This window comes from Lactuca sativa, chromosome 5 (genome assembly GCF_002870075.4).
Source record: "Lactuca sativa cultivar Salinas chromosome 5, Lsat_Salinas_v11, whole genome shotgun sequence".
Taxonomy (NCBI): Eukaryota; Viridiplantae; Streptophyta; class Magnoliopsida; order Asterales; family Asteraceae; genus Lactuca; species Lactuca sativa.
In genome coordinates, this window is record NC_056627.2 from 51,605,797 (window position 1) to 51,627,665 (window position 21,869).

The following is a 21,869-nucleotide window of genomic DNA, read 5'->3' on the forward strand; positions in this document are numbered from 1 at the left end:
ATTATGGACGCAACGCAATCAAACCCTATTAACATTTCCAACAGCATTGGTTCGACGACAAAGATTCCAATCTTATACACCCATGACTATGAAGTGTGGGCACATCATTTTGAAGATTACGTGATTGGATCGGAGGACAATGGTTTTCTCATATGGGAAGCCATTATCAATGGACCGTTTTCTCATTCCGCGACATCCAGAGTTATTAAGACGCAAAAAGATTACAACGATTTGCTCAAGGACGTGACGAATATTGCGCAGGATGAGAAAGATAAATTCCAGTGCAATATTAAGGCACTAAGGTTGATCAGATTCGCCCTTCAGTCCGACACATTCAGACTAGTCAGCTCATGCACTACGGCGAAGGAAGTGTGGGATAGACTTCGCGAACTGTATTCAACAGACGAAGATCTTGAACACTCCATCCAAACCTTACTTCTATCTGAGTTTGGAGAATTCAGGCAAGGAGCCGAAGAAACCGTGACCCAGACGTTTGATCGCTTCAATCATCTTCTCAGCAAGATGATCAAACACGACATTGAAAGGAAGCTCATCGAACAAAAGGTTACTTTCTTGAACGGACTGAGATCGGAATGGAGAGCAGTAGTGTCTACAGTCAAAGCCCATGAACAGTTTAAATCATACTCTTTGGCGAAACTGGTGGGTATTCTAAAGTCCCAAGAGAAGATTGTTGTTCAAGAGAAGAACGTGGTGTCCAGTCTTGGTTCGTTGGCCCTCCTATCTAAAAGTAAAGCCGTGATGGAGGATGAAGAGCTCAACTTGGAAGAATATGACCTCACAACTGAGGATTATGCCATGATGGTATCCAATCCTAAGAGGTTCATAAAGAAGAGATTTCCCAGCAACAAAAACCGAAATTGGCAGGGGAGTTATAGCTCTGAAAAGGCAAACAGTGAACCGAAGGCTGATGAGTCCAAGAAGGAACCGAAGGCAGATGGCGATTCCGGAGTAAGCTGCTTCTACTGTGGTGGCAAGAACCACTATGCTAAGGACTGTGTTCTTAAGAAGATGGCTGAAAAGGACGATGGAAAGGATGAGGAAGCTGTGCTGCAGAAGAGATTGGATGAGTTGAGGAAGAAAAAGTCTACCGGTAACCCTTCTATTAATGCTCTTATTGTGCAGGGTTCGGTTAATAACGATGAGTTCGGTAGCACCGAAGTTTGGTCTACTGACTCAGAAGACGAAGAAGTGAGGAAGCCTACTCATGGAAAGGCTTATGTGGCTAAGGAGGAAAGCAGTGGTGGAAAGTGCTTCATGGTGTCAAGCGCATCTCAAATGAGGGGATACAATACCGATGGAGGAAGCAATGGACCGAAAGCACAAGAAGATATGTGCTTCACAGCCAAACCACTCAGCCAACAGTTCAATGAGCTTGATGAACTGATAAAGAAGGTACAATCTGTTTTTATTTCATCTAAAGTACCATCATCCTCATATGAGAAAGAACTAAAAAACGTTAACACAAGAATTTCTCATTTAGATAGTAGCTTAACTCAAACTAGAGTCACCAATTCTAACCTGACTGATCAATTAAGCAGGGTGGCGTCGAAGAGTGAGGAGCGGCGTATGTGGATTGAATTAAAAGAGTCGGAATTAATTAAAGTCAAAGACGAAAACATTTATTTGCAGAGAGACAATTTGAAATTGTTAAAACAACGAAATGTTTTTTGTTTAATAGCTAAACGTTTATATTCCAATATTACTCAACTGCATTTGGACTGTGAGATAGGCAAAAAGATTCACAGTATGATTTTACCATTCCTAGAATTTAAGGAGGATGAAATCGATGCCGAAGCTTACAATTGTGAGAGTGTGATTTCGTCTGATGATGTCAACCCAACTTATCAAATCGGACTGGACAAAATTGAGTCCTTCATTAAATCCAAAGACCATAAGGACATGCTCAAAAATCTGTTGGACGAAAATGATAGACTTAAACTGAGAACCGAAACCATACAAAAATTTGACTCTCTAAATGCCAAAGTAAGCTCAGAAAATAAAATTGATGTTGAAAATGCATCTGAGCTTAACGAGGACGAAAACATGAGTGAAATTTCTGTAGAGGATACGGTTGACTGCTCAGAATTTGTGAAAAGCGAAACTGAAAACCACAAAAATCTTATTTCTGAAAATTCTGTGGAATTCGCTAGATTGTCCCAACAAAAGTCCCCGAAATTAGTAGAAAAGGCTGTTGTCTATCAAAAGGTCAGAACCACTCCGAATCAGGTATACAAAGTGACAGGAGTAACCGAACATCAGACAGCTGAACTCACGGCTATTGTTAACGAAGACAATGCTGATGGCTGTGATGAGTTCTTCTGGGAAGCTCCTATTGACAATGGAAACGAAACCGTTGGCCTATCTGAAAGAACCTCTTGGATGAAGAAAGGGAGATACATACCTGAACCCTTGAACAAGCCTGATAATTTCAGTGAACCAAGCATAAGTGGTACCAAAGACACTCCTCAAGAGGTTGATCATTCAGTAAAAGAAGACATTCCTTCAACGCCAACAGCTCGAAGTGAAACTTCATCAGATACTCCTTCCACTTCCTCAGGACAAACTGAATCTTCTTCAGATATTCCCTCTGCTCCCTCGCTTCAAAGCAAAACTCCTAAAGTTCAAAAGGAATCAGCAAAGGATACATCAAAAGCGAAAGCGAACGTTCATCATCAACCTAAACAGATGAGGGATAAAAAGATAGAAAGGAACCTAAGATACAGGAAAAACCTTTCTGAAAGGAAACAATTCTGGCACTCCCAAAATGCATACTATTCACACAAGGACAAGAATCTGAGGTATGAAAATAATGATAATTCCAACAACCGAAAGCCAAGGTTCGGTTCGCAAGATGATACCAATCGAAAGCCAAGGTTCGGTTCGCAAGAAGATACCAACCGAAAGCCAAGGTTCGGTTCGCAAGAAGATACCAACCGAAAGCCAAGGTTCGGTTCGCAAGAAAATTCTAACCGAAAGCAAAGGTTCGGTTCTGAAAAGGAGTTCAACCGAAACCAAAGGTTCGGTTCCAAGAACAACTCCAACCGAACGCAGAGGTTCGGTTCTGAAGTCAGAAGAGAACAAGACTCAAAAGTTGAACCCACCAACGATCAAAAGCAAAAGGGTCACCTAGAGTCATCAGCAAGGAAGACACCTCAATCCAAATCCAAATCCTCTATTCCTAATTCTTCTTGTACATCTCCATCTTGCACTAACTCTAATTCCATGGGTTCTCAAAAAACACGTCCATCCGCTGAACAGAAGGAAAAGCAGAAAGTCGGTGAATTCAAACCTGAGACTAAAGCGAACAAATCCAATCCTACCAAAATAAAAGTTTTCACCATTAAAAAGAAAGATGAAACAACTTTAATTAAAAGAACATATCTTGTTGATATCTCTCTAACTATTCCTGTTCCCATGAAAACCTCACATGGACCCAAGAAACTTTGGGTTCCTAAATCTGCTTAATCTTTGCAGGTTATAAGTGACGAGCAGTTTGACGAAGAATGGTACATTGACAGTGGCTGCTCGCGTCACATGACAGGGAGGAAGGAGGAACTCAGGGAATACAGATCTCTTGCAAATGGTGGCAACGTTAAGTTTGGAAATAACTCTTTCGGCACTATAAAGGGATATGGGATGATAACGAATGGTGATTTTACCATAAGAAAGGTGGCTTATGTGGAAGGACTTCAGCACAACCTCATCAGTGTATCTCAGCTTGTTGGAGGTACAGGTCTCAAAGTTTCATTCGATGATGAAGGTTCTGAAATCATAGAGAAAACAACAAAGAAGGTGATTCTAAAGTCAGAGCGAAAGGGTGAAATGTTTCCGTTGAACATGAAACCCATCAAAGGAAACCCAGCTATTTGTCTGCTATCAAAGGCTCAATCCGACGAAAGCTGGTTGTGGCACAGAAGACTCTCTCATCTCAATTTCAAAGATATCAACCGGCTTGTCACTGGAGGTCATGTTAGGGGTCTTCCATTGCTCAAGTTTGACAGAGAGCATTTATGTGCTGCATGTGAAATGGGAAAGCAGAGTCGTCAAAGTCACCCATCCATTGTTAACACAAAAATTGTTGAACCACTCGAATTGCTTCATATCGATTTATGTGGTCCTTCATCTATTGAAAGCATCGGTGGTAGCAAGTACATTCTTGTTGTCGTTGATGACTTCTCTAGATTTACATGGGTGTTCTTTCTAAAGCTCAAATCTGAAGCGACTCAAAAGCTGAAAGTGTTTATCAAGCAAATTGAAGTCCAGCTCAAGAAGGTCGTTCGCAACATCAGGAGCGACAATGGTCTCGAATTCAAGAACAGGGAATTTGAAGAGTTTCTTGCAGAAAAGGGAATTAGCCATAATTTCTCAGCTCCCTACACACCACAGCAGAACGGGATAGTCGAAAGACGAAACCGATCTCTGTGTGAAGCTGCTCGAACTATGTTAAGTTTCGCTTCCTTACCTCTTTATTTTTGGGCTGATGCTATTTCTGCTGCTTGTTATACACAAAACAGGTCCTATCTCAACAAGCGATTCATGCTCACACCATATGAGATACTAAACAACAGGAAGCCCAATGTGAAATTTTTCCACGTTTTTGGCTCAAGGTGTTTCGTCTTTAACTCTAAAGAACACCGCAACAAGTTTGATGTCAAAGCCGACGAGGGAATCTTTCTGGGTTACTCACTCACTTCAAAGGCGTACAGGGTCCTAAATAAACGATCAAGAAGGATTGAAGAAACATACTATGTGACCTTCGACGATAGCTATGTCAAGAAGCTACAGGCCATAGATGACACTGCCAGGGAAATCTTTCCTCAAACTGGTCAAGTCACAGTCTCAATCTCCAATATGTACGAGAATTTTCTGGATCTCTTTGACGAACCGGAAAAAGCTTCTCTCTCAGAAGCAGGTGCAGCCGACAACAAAATAGATCATATGAAGCAGATTGTCGAAGATGCTGCAAGAAGAATGCATGAAGTAGAATCGCCTACTGATGAATCTCCAACCAACAATGCTTCAGTTGAGGGGGAGCCAAATTCTCTTATCGAGGGGGAGCCTAGCTCACAAGTCCAGGGGGAGCCAAGCTCTACTACTTCAACCGAAGGTCCTTCATCAACCGAAGGTGCCTCTCCAAACGAAGGTGCTTCAATGCCTGAAACTCCAGCACCACAAGAAACCCCTGAAACTCATGTCTCTCAAGACTCATCAATTGAGGGGGAGCATGATGATATGACGCTTGATTTTGATAGCCAATCTGAACCTGAAGAGATGATCAACGCTGAACTAGATCCATCCTTTGATCCGAATTACCTTCCTCTTACAAAATGGACCAAAGATCATCCTATCTCTCAAGTAGTTGGTGATGTATCTGAAAAGGTTCTGACCAGATCTCAACTGAAGGCAAAACAGACATCCTTATTCTCAAAAGTTGAGTTTTGTATGTTTAACTCATTTGTATCAAAAGTCGAACCGAAGACAGTGAACACTGCCCTCGATCACTCTGATTGGGTTCGAGCTATGCAAGACGAACTGAATGAGTTTGAAAGGAACAAAGTCTGGCGCCTCATTCCAACTCCTCCAGATGCTTCGGTTGTTGGTCTTAAATGGGTCTTTAGAAACAAAATGGACAAGGAAGGTAATGTCATAAGAAACAAGGCTCGTCTGGTAGTCAAGGGATACTGTCAGGAGGAAGGGATAGATTACGAAGAGACGTTCGCTCCAGTAGCCAGGCTAGAATCGGTTAGAATATTTCTGGCCTATGCTGCTCACAAAAACTTTGAGGTCTTCCAAATGGACGTCAAGTGCGCATTTCTCAATGGAGAACTTGAAGAAACGGTGTATGTGGAGCAACCTCCTGGGTTCGTGAATGCAAAATATCCAAATCATTGCTACATTCTGGATAAAGCTGTGTACGGCCTCAAACAAGCTCCGAGAGCCTGGTATGAAACGCTTACAAAATTTTTAAAGATGTCCAAATTCAAACAAGGTTCGGTTGACCCAACCTTCTTTCGCAAAAAGGAAGGTAACCACCTTATGATAGTTCAAATTTATGTCGATGACATCATCTTTGGCTCTACGAATCCCAGCTTAACAGCTGAATTCAGAAAGTTGATGGAGACTAAGTTTGAAATGAGCTCAATGGGTCCTATTAACTTTTTCCTTGGTTTAAATATAAGACAGGGACCCGAAGGCATCTTTATCAATCAGGAAGCTTACACAAAGACTCTCCTAGCAAAGTTTGGCATGATGGGAGACTCAAAAGTCAAAGTCCCTATGGCATTCGGCACCAAACTTACCCCTTCACTGGATAAACCGGCTGTCGACATCACGCTCTATCGTCAAATGATAGGCTCACTGATGTATCTAACTGCTAGCAGGCCTGATATCATGTTTTCTGTATGTTATTGTGCTCGATTTCAGGCTAACCCACGCGAACCTCACTTGCTGGCAGTGAAGAACATCCTACGCTATCTCAAGCGAACCGCCTCCTTGGGTCTATGGTATCCATCCAACTCTGGCTTCTTCGTTCAAGCCTATTCTGATGCAGACCTTGGAGGATGTGGACTCGACCGCAAAAGCACAACTGGTGGCTGTCAATTTCTTGATGGGAAGTTGGTCAGCTAGCAATCCAAGAAACAAACATGCGTGTCGCTGTCTACTGCTGAAGCGGAATACATTGCCGCTGCATCCTGCACATCACAAGTGATTTGGATCCAGAGTCAACTTCGAGACTATGGACTCAATATGAAGAAGATCCCTCTATATTGCGACTCTGAAAGTGCAATTAGGATCTGTCATAACCCGGTGCAACACTCTAAAACCAAACACATAGCACTGAGGTATCACTTCATCAAAGATCATGTGGAAGATGGAAATGTCGAAGTTCACTTCGTAAGAACCACTGATCAACTGGCTGACGTCTTCACCAAAGCTCTTCCAGAAGCCTCATTCAATAAAATTTTGCAAGGACTAGGTATGATGGAATCAGAGTCAGTACCTCACACTACCTCTCAATCTCAAACGTAAGAAGCGAAACCAACTGAACGTTCGGGTTCTGTTCAACCATTTCACTCGCTCATTACTTCAAAAGGTAGTTTTTCTATGTTGTATATTTCTTGTGCAAAATTTGTTTTTCTTTATGTAAAAAGTTTTTTTTTTTATTGCATTTCTAAACTCCTTGGTTTCTTAAAATTTTCCAAAAACCGAAACCTCCAGAAGGTTCGGGTTCGGTTTTTCAAAATTTTCAAGAACCGAAACCAACTGAAGGTTCGGGTTCGGTTTTTCAAAATTTTCAAGAACCGAAACCAACCGAAGGTTCGGGTTCGGTTTTTCAAAATTTTCAAGAACCGAAACCAACCGAAGGTTCGGGTTCGGTTTTTCAAAATTTTCAAGAACCGAAACCAACCGAAGGTTCGGGTTCGGTTTTTCAAAATTTTCAAGAACCGAAACCAACTGTAGGTTCGGGTTCGGTTTTTCAAAATTTTCCTGAACCGAAACCAACCGAACGTTTGGGTTCGGTTTTCCATTTTTATTTTTTTTATTATTTTTATATATAAATTTCAAACACTGCTGAATTACTTAAGTGTCCCTAGAAGCATGCTGCTGTATGTGTCCCAAGCCTCATAAGATTTTGAATAATTGCCTTCACGACTTGGTATACACAAACCTTGTCTTCCCAATAAGGCTAACTTATTTATTCTAATCGTGAGCTACCTCAAACTCTTCTCACATGAGTTAAGAGTCTTCTGCTTGGTCCTTTCTTTCACAGCAGAGGTACTATGTCTTCTTTCACCATCCCTATTACACTTCTCCATAACATTCGTTTCATCACTGTAACCCTAGAGACTCTCAGAAACTACCACTGAGGTTTATGGTTACGCAACATCTGTGTTTATGATCCTAGTTTCGTGCCACTACGAGCTGAGTGAAACCCAAAATTCAACACCAAAGAATTGACGGTGACAAATTAATTTGATCAAGTTTTTACCAATGAATTGACGAATGTACCTTCATGAAATCTCAATTTCTTCTCTTTTTGCGTGGTTCCAATGAAATTGTTACACACCATAACATTTCTTCCCAAGGGATCCAGTTTTAAATTTTTATCTGAGATTTCATATTTATCCAAGTCACTTAAAAATCAACTCCAACCTACTTGTTCAACAGACTACACTGGTCTCACAAGTACTTTGTTCACATTCGTTCTTATATCAAGAATTGAATTCACGAATCAAAGCGAAACCACCCTTAATTTATCTTATTAAAAGAAGCCTTTCAACATTTATTAATAAATGTTTGATCGTAATTCAACGGGATTCCACAATAACACCTTAAGGTCTCTCTTGATCTTGAAGGAAGAGATTCGTGCCCGGGATCATCAGTTTCGTGTCATAATTGACATCACAGATTATTCCAAAAAGAGTTGCTTTATTTCCTTATCTTTTACACTCTTTGCACGAAAATCCTAGATTTTCAAAAATTCCGTTACTATTATTTTACAGGCTGGATAATTAATGGATGGTTCATAATGAAGTTGTGTTTACTAAAAATCCACGTGGGCGTTTTATTCAAAAGACAGCAGGGTAAAAAAAAAAGGGGAAAAGACAAAAGATGCTGACGCGGCAGAAGTTCAAAGGATAGAAATTCAAACGACGGTAAAAAGATGGGCGCGTGAATTTGAGGAGGCCGCGCTTTTTCTGACACTATTGGACGCGTGTACAATATTGAAGCGTCATCCATCAGGCATTAATGGCGCGTGTGGAAATGGAAACGGTTCATCTCTCTGAACCGGCGCTTATTGGGCGGCGTGATCCTAGGAAACTGACACTCTCTCTCCTACGTGATCATCGCACGTCCCAACTGTCATCAATCTGTCACTCAAATACCCTTCCATATTCCCATAAAAGATTTGAATCGATCTTTCTCTCTCCTATCACCTACTATAAAAACCCATCCAGACCACCTTTTACCTCTTTACTGCCCCATAATTTCCAAAGCAAAAATACTTCCAAACTCTCTCCCGGTTATCTTCTTCTCTAATCTGCAACAATGGCTGAATCCTCTTCCGTCCATGCTACTTCTCAGATTCTCCCCATCAGACCTCAACAATGCCTTGTCATTGATCTGAACCCACTAGCCTATGATCCCTACATGTCGCCGATTATTGAATGCCTCAAGTACTCCCAACTTGCTCCGGCATTGTCCAAGATTGAAACGGTGCCAATGGTGGCTCTTTCTCAGGTCTATGCGACGGCCTACTACGACAAGGGCGTCGACAGGATCTTTTTCGAAGTGGCGGAACACAAGACGTCGATTTCTCGTTCCCGCTTCTGCTCTATGCTTGGGTTTGCTGCTGACCCATCGCGTGTTCACCCGGAAACAATTCCGGTTGGTATGCTCTACAGCATGTTCTACAACATGGGCTACACGGAAGTTCTCACCTCCGTTGCCAGATTCAAGAAGTCATGCCTACCGCCCCAATGGAATGGGTTATTCACAGTTCTCTTCAAGGGACTGTCAGAACGAAGCTCAGGATCGGACGGGGCCAGTCGTCTTTTCCTGTCGATTATGTATGCGGTGTACAACGGGATCAATCTGGACTACGGGTTTGTCCTCTGGCAGCAGCTGATTCAGAGCCTTTCTTCCACTTCTCGACACTCTGAAGTGTCGCTGGCCCGGTTCTGGATCTTGATCACAAGATGGGCCATGGACAGGTTTGACGTCCAAACTGCTGACGGTGCACCGATGTCTTCGGTTGGTACGTTCCACACCACCAAGATCATCGTATCTGCTGCAGCGAAATTCTCCTTCATTGGCTCTATCCCGGAGTCGATGTATGGTAGTGTGCCATCAGAGAGCAGTTTCATCAAGGCAATCAAGGAGTTAGGGCCATCTGGTCCGAGGGAACTGACACCGGACATGCTGCGATCAATTCATGATGCTGACAAACCGGTGGTACGGGGTAAGAAGGCAGACAAGGGGAAGAAACCATCAAAAGCCCCAAAACCCACTCCCAAGAAACGCAAACAACCGAAGGCTGCTTCCTCTCCAAAACCGAAAAGGAGAAAGACCCAACGGAAACGGACGCTCGTCCTTTCGTCATCCTCCAGTGAATCCGAAGGTAGGAGTTCGGACTCTGAGGGGTCACAAGGAGACGAATCTCCACAAAGAGGCAACACACCCCCTCGGTCCCCAACCCCGGAGATGGAACTTCACCAATCCCCAGTTCCTTCCCCTCCACCCACAATTCCTATTTCCATTCCCACCATAACCCCTACTATACCACCAACCTCATTCGCTATACCACCACCCATATTCACCACCTCAACTGAAACACCACCTGTAACCGAAACCCCTCCTGTAACCGAACCCCCACAAACCGAAACCCATACCCAACCACCACCCGAAACTAACCCCCCACCTACTCAACCTGCACCAACCAAACCGATAACACCCCCACATTCCCCACCACCTCAATCTCCAGAAGACGCCTCCGATGGCGATGATCAATATCTTGCTGCAGTCTATGCAGTCTATGCAGGAAAGCGCCGACGCCACCAAAACAACACTGGAACCACTTGTTCATCAATTGGCCCAGTTTGTGAAGACGGAGTTATCCTCGTTCGCTACCCTCAGACAAAACCTTAGCGACGACAACTCGGCACTCCGTGCCTCCATTGAAGCCCGCTTGGCAAAGCTACAAGAGGATCTTGCGGCTGAAAATAAACTGATGGACGTCCTGGCGAGTAAGACTACTGCCCTCAAGGTCAAGAGCACCCAACTTTCCCACTCCGAACAACAATTGGAGGCTCTTCGATCCGAAAGGGAAATCATCAAGACGTGTGTTTCGGATGTCCACGCCGCTTTATCCAACGTCCTGGAAGCACACGACCCCATTCTGAACCACTCGGTGAGGCGTACCCTTGCTGAGAAACTCTCTCCGGCCATGGCTCTCTTGAGTAAAATTGAAGGCCTACCCAGTTTCGTGTCCATTCCGAAACAAGGGGGAGATGAGAAGAAAGGATCGAAACCACCTCCTTCCTCAAATGCAACTCACACAACCGAACCAACCCCAACTGGTCATGCCTCGGGTTCGGGTGTGAAGGACAAGGGCAAAAACATTGCAGAGGGAGGAGATGAAGATGAAGATGAAGACAAGGAGACTATTGCGGACATGTTAAAGAGAAAGAACAGTCGCAATACTGATGACGATGTCAGTCGTGTGGCACGTGAAGCTGAAGAAGCCGAACGTAAACAAAAAGAAGCCAACGATCTCCTTGAGAGCCGAAAGCTGCTCTTCCCTGCCTGGACCAGGGATCGACTGATAAAGGAGGCCATAGAGACTCCAAGCATACTATGGCTCGAGCCGGTGATATCATTCGACTGCAACAACTCGGTCGATTCTCAATTTGATATGCCGCTGACTCGAAAGGCGTTCATCTTCCACGCCTTCTCCAACATTTTCGAAGTCCCGCATCCGAACGATGAGCTTGACAGGGAGCTCATTGACTTTTATCTGGAGGCCGCTCGTCCTCAATTCCTTACATGGAGCGCCCAGAAGATAGTCAATGTTCGTGTGATGAAGCCGTTTACCGTGGGGAGATTCACGAACGTCAAGTTCAAGCTAATCCGAGGATCTGCAAGAACTGCTCACATGATCTCTCTGGCGGATCTGCCCAATCTGAACCCTCATGATTGGATAGTCTTGTACAACATCTTGCTGACAAACGAAGCTGAATATGGTCCCATCTTAGACCATGTCAAAAGGATGCTGGCATGCTACATCATGGAGGTGGCCCTAATGGATCAGGAGGTTGCCACAGTGTTTAAGAAGAAACCGAAAGTCAAGCCTGTGGGATCGGCCAGTGATCTAAACACGATGAAAATGGGCAAGATTGATTCGAGGCGAAACTCTGTGATGTTCACCAGAGCCGAAGGACAGAAATGTCTGTTCGCGTTAGCTGACAAGCACCTCTACACCACTCCCTGCTTGGAACACGTTCTATCTATCGTCAAGCGGTGTAAGGACAATTCGGCTGACGACATCAAATATTTTGAAGATATGATCAACTGGTACATCCGGTTTAGACAAACCATCCTTTCCATAACCAAGTGTCTGTTTAGTACCGTGAAGAAGAAGGTACCAGCTTCAGCTGCCGGCCCAAGTACGAAGTGATGGTCTCGCTCCAAAGTGACGCAAAGGGGGAGATTGTTGGGCTGAAGTTCTGTTTTGTATTGCGTCTTTTGGGCTCGTAGATAAGCCTAGTATTCTCCGGTTTGGGCCTGTCCAACCGAGAGCCTTTTATGTATAGTATATAAGTTATCGCTTGCATGCATATTAGGTAAAGATTTAAGATTCAAGATTTCTGTTTAAGCGTTTCAGAGTTTACGATATTATTCTCTTGTAATCTTCCAATCCTTTACAGTTGATGTTCTTAATCGAGCTCTTCTAAGGATTTTGTTTAATCATTCAACCCGTTTGATTCAAGCTGTTTGTTCTTTTTATTGCGTTCTGCCTTGTTATTTATATTGTGTTCTTGCAGTTTCATATTCATATACCTGTTCTCGATCTAATCGATCTTTATAGATTAAAAGTTATTGTTTTTAATCCCATCAAAAAATCTTTGAGTTATAAGAATATTACACTAGAATAGTTTGATGGTATAATATGGTAAAAAGACATTAAGTAAAGTACAACGTCATTTTTTGTCATTTTCTTATTCTCCACATAACGATGTGCTCAAGTTTTGGCTTTCCCTTCTACAAACAAAAAATAAAGATCATTAAGTGTTAAAAGAAGGAGAAATATTATCGCAACAAATGTTATTCATGATATTAAGAAACACGTAACGTACGTATAAGAATACCGTGACAATCATTACGAAAATAATCATTTTCCTTCTGCAAGTCAAGTGTGTCTACATGTGGCAATATGTTATCATTATGAGGAACAATAGTACTAAATTCTTCATCTACATCTTCATATGTATCTTTGTAATTTTTGGGAGGTGTCTTGAACACAATAGACATTTTTTTGATCGAGTGGGTCTGTCACGTAAAATACTTGTTGTGCTTGAGAGGCCAATATGAAGGGATCACCTTTATGGCCTAATATTTTTAGTTCAACTAGTGTGTACCCCAATTTGTCCCTTTTTACCCCTTTTCTATTGTCAACCCAGTCACACATGAAAATTGCAATTCTTTTAAAATGATAATCTAGTACCCATATCTCTTGTAAAACACCATAATAAGTGTTTTTGGCATATGTTACAACTTCTTTACTGATGTGTGTGCCAGTTGCAACAACATTAACCCCACTGTTTTGGTAAACCTTACCTTCATGAGCTTTTGTATGAAAAGTATATCCATTAATAGCATATACATCGTATTTAATAATGTTCTTATTGGGTCCATGTGAAATCCATCTCATTGTCTCTGTTATAGTTTCTCTACAGGCCCCTAACTCTCTCTCTTCCTGAATTGTAATTAGATTATGAATTTAAGAAATCAAGACAAAAATAACAAAGAACACAACATATTTGAAAAGAATATACCTCCTTTCATAACCAATGACCAAATGTTTTACTATGCTCTTGTTCTAGATGTACCTTTCGTTTAGTAGGGTGTATATGTTCCAAAAATTCCATGTGTCGTCTGTCAATACGTTAATGTTAATATTATTATAAAAAAACATACATGTAAAAAACCTTACTCGATATATGGGAGTACTTCAGATGTATTTTGCAATACAAAGAAATGTGCTTTGCTGAATAGTTCTGAAAAAACTTCTATCGATTTAGCAGCTGATACAGGAGTATCGTCCGTAATAGAACTACTATCTACACCTTTATGAATTCCACAATTGTTATGATTGTCAGGTGCAATACCAACAATATCCATCCTTTTAAGGAATTGACTAAAAAACTCAATTGTCTCTTCTACAACATTCTCTTCAGCAATGCATCCTTCTGGTCTATTTTTGTTTCGCATGTGCCCCTTAATAACCTTCATATACCTTTCGAATGGGTACATCCATCTAAAGAATATTGGACCGCATAATTTTACTTCCCTAGTGAGATGAACGGTTAAATGAATCATCACATCAAAAAATGATGGTGGAAAGTGTTTCTCAAGAAGACATAAGGTTACACATAACTCCTCTTGCAACTTATCGAGCTCATCCACTATGATTTCTTTGCTACATATTGATTTGAAAAAGAAACAAAACCTTGTAATAGCAACTCCGGTGGGTGGATGCATAATAGATCGAATTGATATGGGCAAAAATTGTTGCATAAGCATGTGATAGTCATGTGATTTTAGTCCGATCAACTTCTTATCCTTTAGACTCACCAAACTAGAAAAATTAGAACAATACCCTTGAGGAACCCTTAAGTTGTATAAAGTCTCACAGAATTTGTCTTTTTCCTCTTTTGTCAATGTACAACCTGCTGCGGGAAGTGTTGTGTTGTTCCCTTCTATCTGAGGATGCAACTCTGGTTTCAAACCATAATGAACCAAATCCAATCGAGCTTTATAACCATCTTTCGTCTTCCCGTGAACATTCAAAACAGTTCCTGTTAAACTCTCACCTACGTTCTTTTCCACATGCATAATGTGGAACCAAACTGTCGGGCCAATACCTTAGTTGTCTATACCATATATTGAATTTATTCCAGTATGTATTATTTTGCTGGCCCACATCTGAAGTACCCAGTTGGTGTGATTTTCTCTTTTTTTATTCATCTTCCCACCTCTTCCACTTGTTGCTTGTTGGATTTCTGCCTCCTTGCCCTTATTAACCTTTCCCCATTTATTAATTATAAATTTTACCCTGTTATATATTTCCTCCCCATTCATAGGTTCTGGAGAGGGTGAGAACTCTAGTTGTCCATTGAATGCCTTCTTTTTTCTTCTGAACGAGTGATCATACGGTAGAAATCTTCTATGACCAGCATAACTCTGCTTATTCTATTCAAGGAGTCTAATGCAGTGTGTCTCTTCACCACACACAACACAACCTTGAAAACCGTTGTATGGGCAGCCACTCAATGTACCTAAAGCAGGATAATCATTAATAGTCCATAACACAACTACGTGTAGTTTAAAATGCTCTTGTGCATATACATCGTATGTTTCAACTCCAAAATCAAATAATAATTGCAGATCATCAACAAAAAGTGCTAGGAACACATCAATATCGTTTCTTGGTGTTCCCAAAATCAATAACGAAAGCATGATGAACTTTCTCTTCATACACAACCATGGTGGAAGGTTGTAAATGACAGTTAAAACATGCCAAACACTATGACTCCTATTTCCTCTGTTCACATCAACCCCGTCCGCCGAAATGCCTAGTCGCAAATTCCTTGGTTCGCTAGCAAAATCAGGATATTTGTCATCAATGGCAGCCCATGCTGGTGAATCAGCTGGGTGACTTAAAGCTCCAACATCCACCATTCTTTCTGTTGTGTGCCATGCTAAATATTTTGTAGTTGTCTTAGACTGGAAAAGACGCTTGAAGCGCGGAATAATTGGAAAGTACCACAAACATTTTGCAGGAATATTGTTGTAAATTTTATTTTTTTGTTCATCAACCTTCCATCTTGATTTACCACAAGTAGGACATGCTACCAAATCTGTGTATTCTTTTCTGTAAAGTATACAATTGTTGACACAGGCATGTATCTTAGTATACCCTGAACCCATTGCCTTAAATGCTTTTTTTGCCTCATATGTACTACTATACATTTCGTTTCCTTCTGGTAACATGTTTTTTTTATCAAAACTAATAATTCTGTAAAGAACTTATCTAATACTCCATACTTACTCTTCAAGTTGAGTAGTTGAATGATTGCAGATAACTTTGTGAAATTAAGACACCCTGTGTATAGGGGCTTCTCGGCATCCTCTATCGGTTCTCTAAACTTATCAGGGTTCCCAATAAAATTTTCTTCTACATCTTCAACCATCTCTAGAGTTTCTGCAGCATCTGTTGGCATTTCTATGTTCATGTTCGTGGAATCTACAACATTTGACGTATCCATGTCAAAATTATGTTCATATACATAACTTCTTGGTGGTTCTTCTGTTTCTCCATGCTTATTCCAATTTGTGTATGTTTGATCAATTCCATTTCTGAATAGATGATCATCTACCACATCCACCGAATGACATATGTGGTTTACACACTTAACACATGGACAGGGAATTCTTATCTTTTTTTTGGTATCTGCAGGATCCATATGTTTAGAAATCTTGTAATTGCGCACTGCATATTTGATAAATTCTGCAACACCTTTTACATAGGTTTCTGATGTTCTGTATGCTCCCATCCAAGACTTATCCATATTCAGCTTACAACAGCGTCAACAAGCAATATACATTTCCTATTTATTGACCCGTTTTAACAAACAATTGGTGTGCATAAACAAAATAGATCACATTACTAATAAATCCAATATCTTGAAAGAAAAATACTTGTAATTTCCTGTATTAATTAAATGTAGTATTTGTACCTGTATGAATTTGATTTTGACGCATCAATTTTTGGTTGAAAAAAAAACGTAGTTGCAGTGCCTTTGTAGTTATCAACGATTGAATCGATAGGAATTCATATTGTCTAATTTGGTATATTTACGCAATGAGTTTGGATGATAAGGGGCAAGTGGAGAATTGATAAAAAAGTGAATGATCAGGGACATATCGAGACATTAAAAACAAAAAAAAATGTTGGTAATTGGTTTCGAACCCATGACACTCCAAAATATACCAATAACTACATTGACACTTACCAAGTGGGGTATCTGGTTGTTTGCAAATAATTGCTTTACCAAATAAACAGAAACATTAACCAAAACAGAAAGGAATCCAGTAAAACCTATCTAATACAAACACAGTTTTTCTGATCAATACTAATTAAATAATATGATTTCTTAATTAATATATTAGTCTTATAATACATTAATATATCACAATTAACCTCTTTATCTATAATTCATCCTATCAAATAGCTATGGTGAAGGCAACCCAAAATAACCATGCTACTATCGGGTCAAGTACGTACCAATTATAGTTATGGGCTTAGAAATCTAATCCAACAAACAACACCCTAGGAGCCTAGATCTACAATTTGGAGCTTTGGATTCACTTAAAAGCATCTGAATGAGAAATGGAATCAAGGAACTCGACGAGTTGCATAGTCAACTCGACGAGTTGAATGAGGGTTTCCCGCCTTCTGGATTCTGCATGAACTCGGTGAGTTAGAAAGGTAACTTGATGAGTTGGTTAGGGTTTTCCCAACATTTGGAAACTGCATGGACTCGACATGTTGTCTGGAAACTCAGCGATTCGACTAGGGTTTTCACGAATTTGCTTGAGTTCTGAAGGAACTCAACGAGTAAGTGAGCTACACTTAACGAGTTAGGTTAACATGGCTGTTGACATTGACCGTTGACTTTGACTTTGACCAGTTTGACTTCCAGGGGTATTTTAGTAATTTGGAAAATTATGGAAGTGGATCATTAGTGGATGTAGGTGATTGAGTTTGGAGTTGTATTTGGGGAGTTTGACATTATCATCCCGAGCTACTTGTGAGGTGAGTTGTCCTCACTATACTAACAGGGTCGAAGGCACCAATGCCGACCCTTCTTTTAGATTGTTATCCTGGTTGTTGCATGATGATATGCTTAGTGACCTGTTAGTTCGGTATCCTGGTATATAGGATGATGCTATGTTAGTGACCGGTCAGGTCAGTATCATGATTATAAGATGATAATATGTTAGTGATCTGTTAGATCTGTATAACTATATGTACATGCTAGCTAGCGTATGATATTTATGTGCATATGATTGTTTGATTGGGGGTTGGGTTGAGGCGGTCATGCTTTGTCTTGCACCAACATATCCATTGTGGACCGGATAGACTGTATACACGGTAAGGGCATACTAGGCTGAAGGCCCGACAAGAGTTCTAGATAGGCTAAAGGCCCTGAGAGGCTGTCTAGACGTGCTGATGGCTCGGAGAGCAGTCCAGATAGACTGATGGCCCTGCGAGGCAGTCCAGTTAGGATGATAGCTCATTATGCATGTTGTTTATATGATATAGTTATGGTTTGTATGGCGTTGGTATTTTGAGGGTACTCACTAAGCTTTGGGCTTACAGTTGTTGATTATGTTTCTGGTACTTCTGATGATCGCGGGAAGGAGAAGGCGTGATCGTGAACCTCCTTATATTTTTATGATTTGATTCGCATACTCTGACATGAAACCATTTTGAAAACAAATTTGTAATAGTTATTGATTTTTGAATGATTTAAAAAGTTTTAAATTGGCATGATTTTTATGGGTGTTACAAATACATATTTGTTGGTGGATTTGGTGTGTCTTTGGGCATTTTAATATATTTTTTGGAAGTCAGAGCTTGCGGGAGCCTTTTGAAGCTCAAGGATGACTAATATGTCCTAGAAACACAATGGATAAGTTTGGGTCAAAATATGAGGATAAGTAACAACATAGGTTGTACGACTAGAGCACATAACACTACAAATTTTATATGATCATATTAGACAAATCAATTAACGACAAATTAATGTATTTTACAAGGAAAACATGACATATTCACATATATTTTATGGCTTATCCATATGTAGATACCGTTGGTTACAAGACATTCTTAAAAACATGAATATAGCAGTGGAAGACTTAAACAATTCATACATGCTCATGCAACCTATAAAGATGTAGGTTTCAATATGTTATTGAAACTACTAGATAGATAGAATAACACACCTATTTTTTAACTAAAGACATTATGGCTTGCGATCTTGTCCTTTACATCTTTCTTGGATGAGAGGATCCATAATAGAATCGCTCTAATGGTATCACACCCAAGATGCCAAAGAGAGAATCAAAAGAAAACCAGTAGAGAGGATCAAATTCTACAAACCCTAATGAGGGTTAAACATTTCATCCTTAAGGAGAGAAAGAAGGAGAGTGGTGAAATTTCAAGTCAAGGAATGAGCAAAAAAGTTTGATCCCTAGCACCCTATTTATAGGCTACGTTTGCTTAGTCCTATAAAAACTCCAATCCCATGTGGGATAAGCCTAGATTTTGTCTACTTCCTTATCCTTAATGGATTCTGGAATATTTCAATCAACTAACTTTTAATTGATTAATATCTAACTCCTTGAATTAATTAATTATTAATTAACTCAAAAATTGTTTATAATTAATTTAACAAACCATGAAAAAATAATAAACTAATTTTTTTCCTTAATTCCTTTTCTTTTAATTTCTCAAATGGGTCATGATGGCAACCCAAAAGGACCCTGTTACTATTAGAAATATTACTAATAGTTAATGATCTTGGAAACTATTTCCAAAAATCTCCTACTTGGACAAGTAATTAACTATATGAGGTATAATACTTCTCCAATAATCGATAGATTTAGGCATCCAATGCAACTGCCGAACTTTGATCTAATCAAGATTCAACTCTTAGATAAGTGATAAAATATTCATTTGTTCTACTAGATATCTGTATGAACCTAAGACATGGATAAAGGTCAATATTAGTGTTCAAGATTATGTTTATCTATAAAGATTTGTGATGACCACATTAGACTACTAAATTGAACACATCAATTTCAGTCAGAGATTGGTCAACCATTTTGACGTTAACACTAAATCATCGAGGGGACCATAGAGATCGCTTCTCCTGTTAGGGAAAAAGGTACAAATAACCTTCTATTGGATGGTTATTGTCTACTCACCATGTCACACATGTACATACCCTTTATTACTACCGGTTCTAATATCGTTGAGTAGACTAATGCACAACAGATTTGTAGAGAAAAACCCCTCATGTATCTCGATTTGAAGAATAATAGATATTATAATCTTAGAATTACTCATGACTATATTCATGAAGTAATCTCTAAGTGCAGGTTGATCCAATACTTAAATCTCCATTAAGTACTCATCAGTGTTATACACAGTCTCTATGATGTGTCCAATCACTATGGACAATCTACCAAAACTCCATGACAATCTTAAATCACAAATTACTTCCAAGAGTATGACCAAATATGGATGTTTGGATAAATTAATACTCGGGAAGTGGGTTCTAAACATGCAAAAAGAGAACATGGTGGTAAGCTAATTGAAATGACTGATGTCCATCATATATTAAGATTTCCAGTTAATAATCGTTAAATCATGTAACACCGAAAATTTCAAAAAAAATTTTCATTTCAAATAATCATTTAATTCTTAAAAACACTTTGTTTAAAATCTCATTCATAATCGAATTACAAAACATAACTCCATTTCCACTTGCATGATAAGCCAGGATCCTCAAAACATGACTCTTTCTCTGGTGTGTACAATCGAGCCGGTGTCGTCCCGTGATACTGTGATAACCTGAAACACGTAACACAAAACACTGTAAGCATGAAGCTTAGTGAGTTCCCCAAAATACCGCATACAACACATACGCCACTCAAGGCTATAATACGACCCCCTGGTCGATGTGTCTCAGCGGGACCCTCCAGTCCCGTAGCTGGTTGGACCCTCCGGCCCGGTCATAGCTCGTTGGACCATCCGACCCAGTCTGTATCGTTGGACCCTCCGGTCCGGTCTATAACAACATACCACATACATATAACACATAGCACATAATCTCATATATAACACATAAGACCCTCTGGTCATCGCATAATACCACTCTAGGTAACGTATAGTGAGAAGACTCACCTACTACTGCCGACTGAAGAATCAAGATCACGCTGCTCCGACCAGCGTCACGAACTCCACCACTGGATCATCGAAACCAAATAAATACCAACCAAAATACCCCTGGAAGTCAACTGGTCAACTCTTGGTCAAAGTCAAAGCTCTCAGTCAAAGTCAACCCTCTTGACTGACTCTACTCGCCGAGTCAACCCGCTGACTCGTCGAGTTCCCATGCTTTGAAACTCCCATAACACGACTCAACTCGCCGAGTCGCCCCAAGACTCGTCGAGTCCCACAACTCTGATTCGAACCGTACTCAACTCACTGAGTCATCCCTTGACTCACCGATTCACAACTTAACCAGAGAAGATTAGGACTTCACGACCCGACTCGTCGAGTCCAAGAACAGACTCGCCGAGTCCAAGGCAACATTCAACATACTCGCCGAGTTGTTCTTCCAACTCGTCGAGTTCCTGCCTATCTTCATCCTACTCGCCTTGTATACCCATATGACTCGCTGAGTACCTCTAGTTCTTAACCCATACAGTGGCTTTCTAAGCCATGCAGGGGCTCCAATCCATAGATCTACCCTTCTACAACCCACCCATCACGTAAAGTAGAAAACTTTACGTGAATCCAAAGAGATCTAAGCCCAAAACACACTTGGGCTAAGGTTTGGCACAAAAGAACTTTACCAACAACTCTTGGGCATAGACTTTAAGGCTTTCTGGATCATTAACAACCTAGATCTGAGGTAGCAACCTCAGATCTTACACCAAACTCGAGATGGTCCTCATTTATGCCCCAAAACCCCACAATTGATAGATCTAGATGCAAAAAAGCTCAAGAACAGATTATTACCTCAGATGCAAGCTCCCACTGAAGTAGACTTCGGATCTATACCACTCCCTTGCTGAAATGAATGGAGTTCCACTCGATTTCTAGGGTTTGTAAACTCTCAAGGGTGGTAAGGAGGCTGAAGAAAGGATGTTATGCTCTTTATATAGGGCACAACCCCCGGAATTAGGGTTTTCTCCATACAGCACCAACTCGCCAAGTCCACCCATGCGACTCGCCGAGTTGGTTACTTAACACGTGTCTCGAATGCGAC

At 40.6% G+C, this 21,869-nt stretch overlaps 2 protein-coding genes across 2 annotated transcripts; both read right to left on the minus strand.

The window, feature by feature from the left end:
- Window positions 1-12,763: 12,763 nt before the first annotated feature.
- On the minus strand, window positions 12,764-14,637 carry LOC128134120 (uncharacterized). The gene is made up of 5 exons (XM_052771561.1): window positions 13,736-14,637; window positions 13,632-13,677; window positions 13,088-13,498; window positions 12,891-13,035; window positions 12,764-12,783 (listed from the first exon to the last, which is right to left on the minus strand). Exons 1-5 carry the CDS (start codon window positions 14,635-14,637, stop codon window positions 12,764-12,766), a joined length of 1,524 nt encoding a protein of 507 aa, XP_052627521.1.
- A 357-nt stretch (window positions 14,638-14,994) lies between these two features.
- On the minus strand, window positions 14,995-16,373 carry LOC111884873 (uncharacterized). Its single transcript, XM_023881166.1, has 2 exons — window positions 15,854-16,373; window positions 14,995-15,785 (listed from the first exon to the last, which is right to left on the minus strand). Exons 1-2 carry the CDS (start codon window positions 16,371-16,373, stop codon window positions 14,995-14,997), a joined length of 1,311 nt encoding a protein of 436 aa, XP_023736934.1.
- Between the last annotated feature and the right edge of the window lie 5,496 nt (window positions 16,374-21,869).

What these genes read in the sequence shown, in the direction of transcription:
- LOC128134120 (XM_052771561.1), bottom strand. Translation starts at nt 14,637, where the DNA reads ATGCATGTGGAAAAGAACGTAGGTGAGAGTTTAACAGGAACTGTTTTG. An exon ending in GAAGTACTCCCATATATCGA is followed by an intron (nt 13,678 to 13,735) that starts GTAAGGTTTTTT and finishes ACGTATTGACAG; the next exon opens with ACGACACATGGAATTTTTGG. An exon ending in TGGCCTCTCAAGCACAACAA is followed by an intron (nt 13,036 to 13,087) that starts GTATTTTACGTG and finishes ATTGTGTTCAAG; the next exon opens with ACACCTCCCAAAAATTACAA.
- LOC111884873 (XM_023881166.1), bottom strand. Translation starts at nt 16,373, where the DNA reads ATGGATAAGTCTTGGATGGGAGCATACAGAACATCAGAAACCTATGTA. An exon ending in TCAACTACTCAACTTGAAGA is followed by an intron (nt 15,786 to 15,853) that starts GTAAGTATGGAG and finishes ACATGTTACCAG; the next exon opens with AAGGAAACGAAATGTATAGT.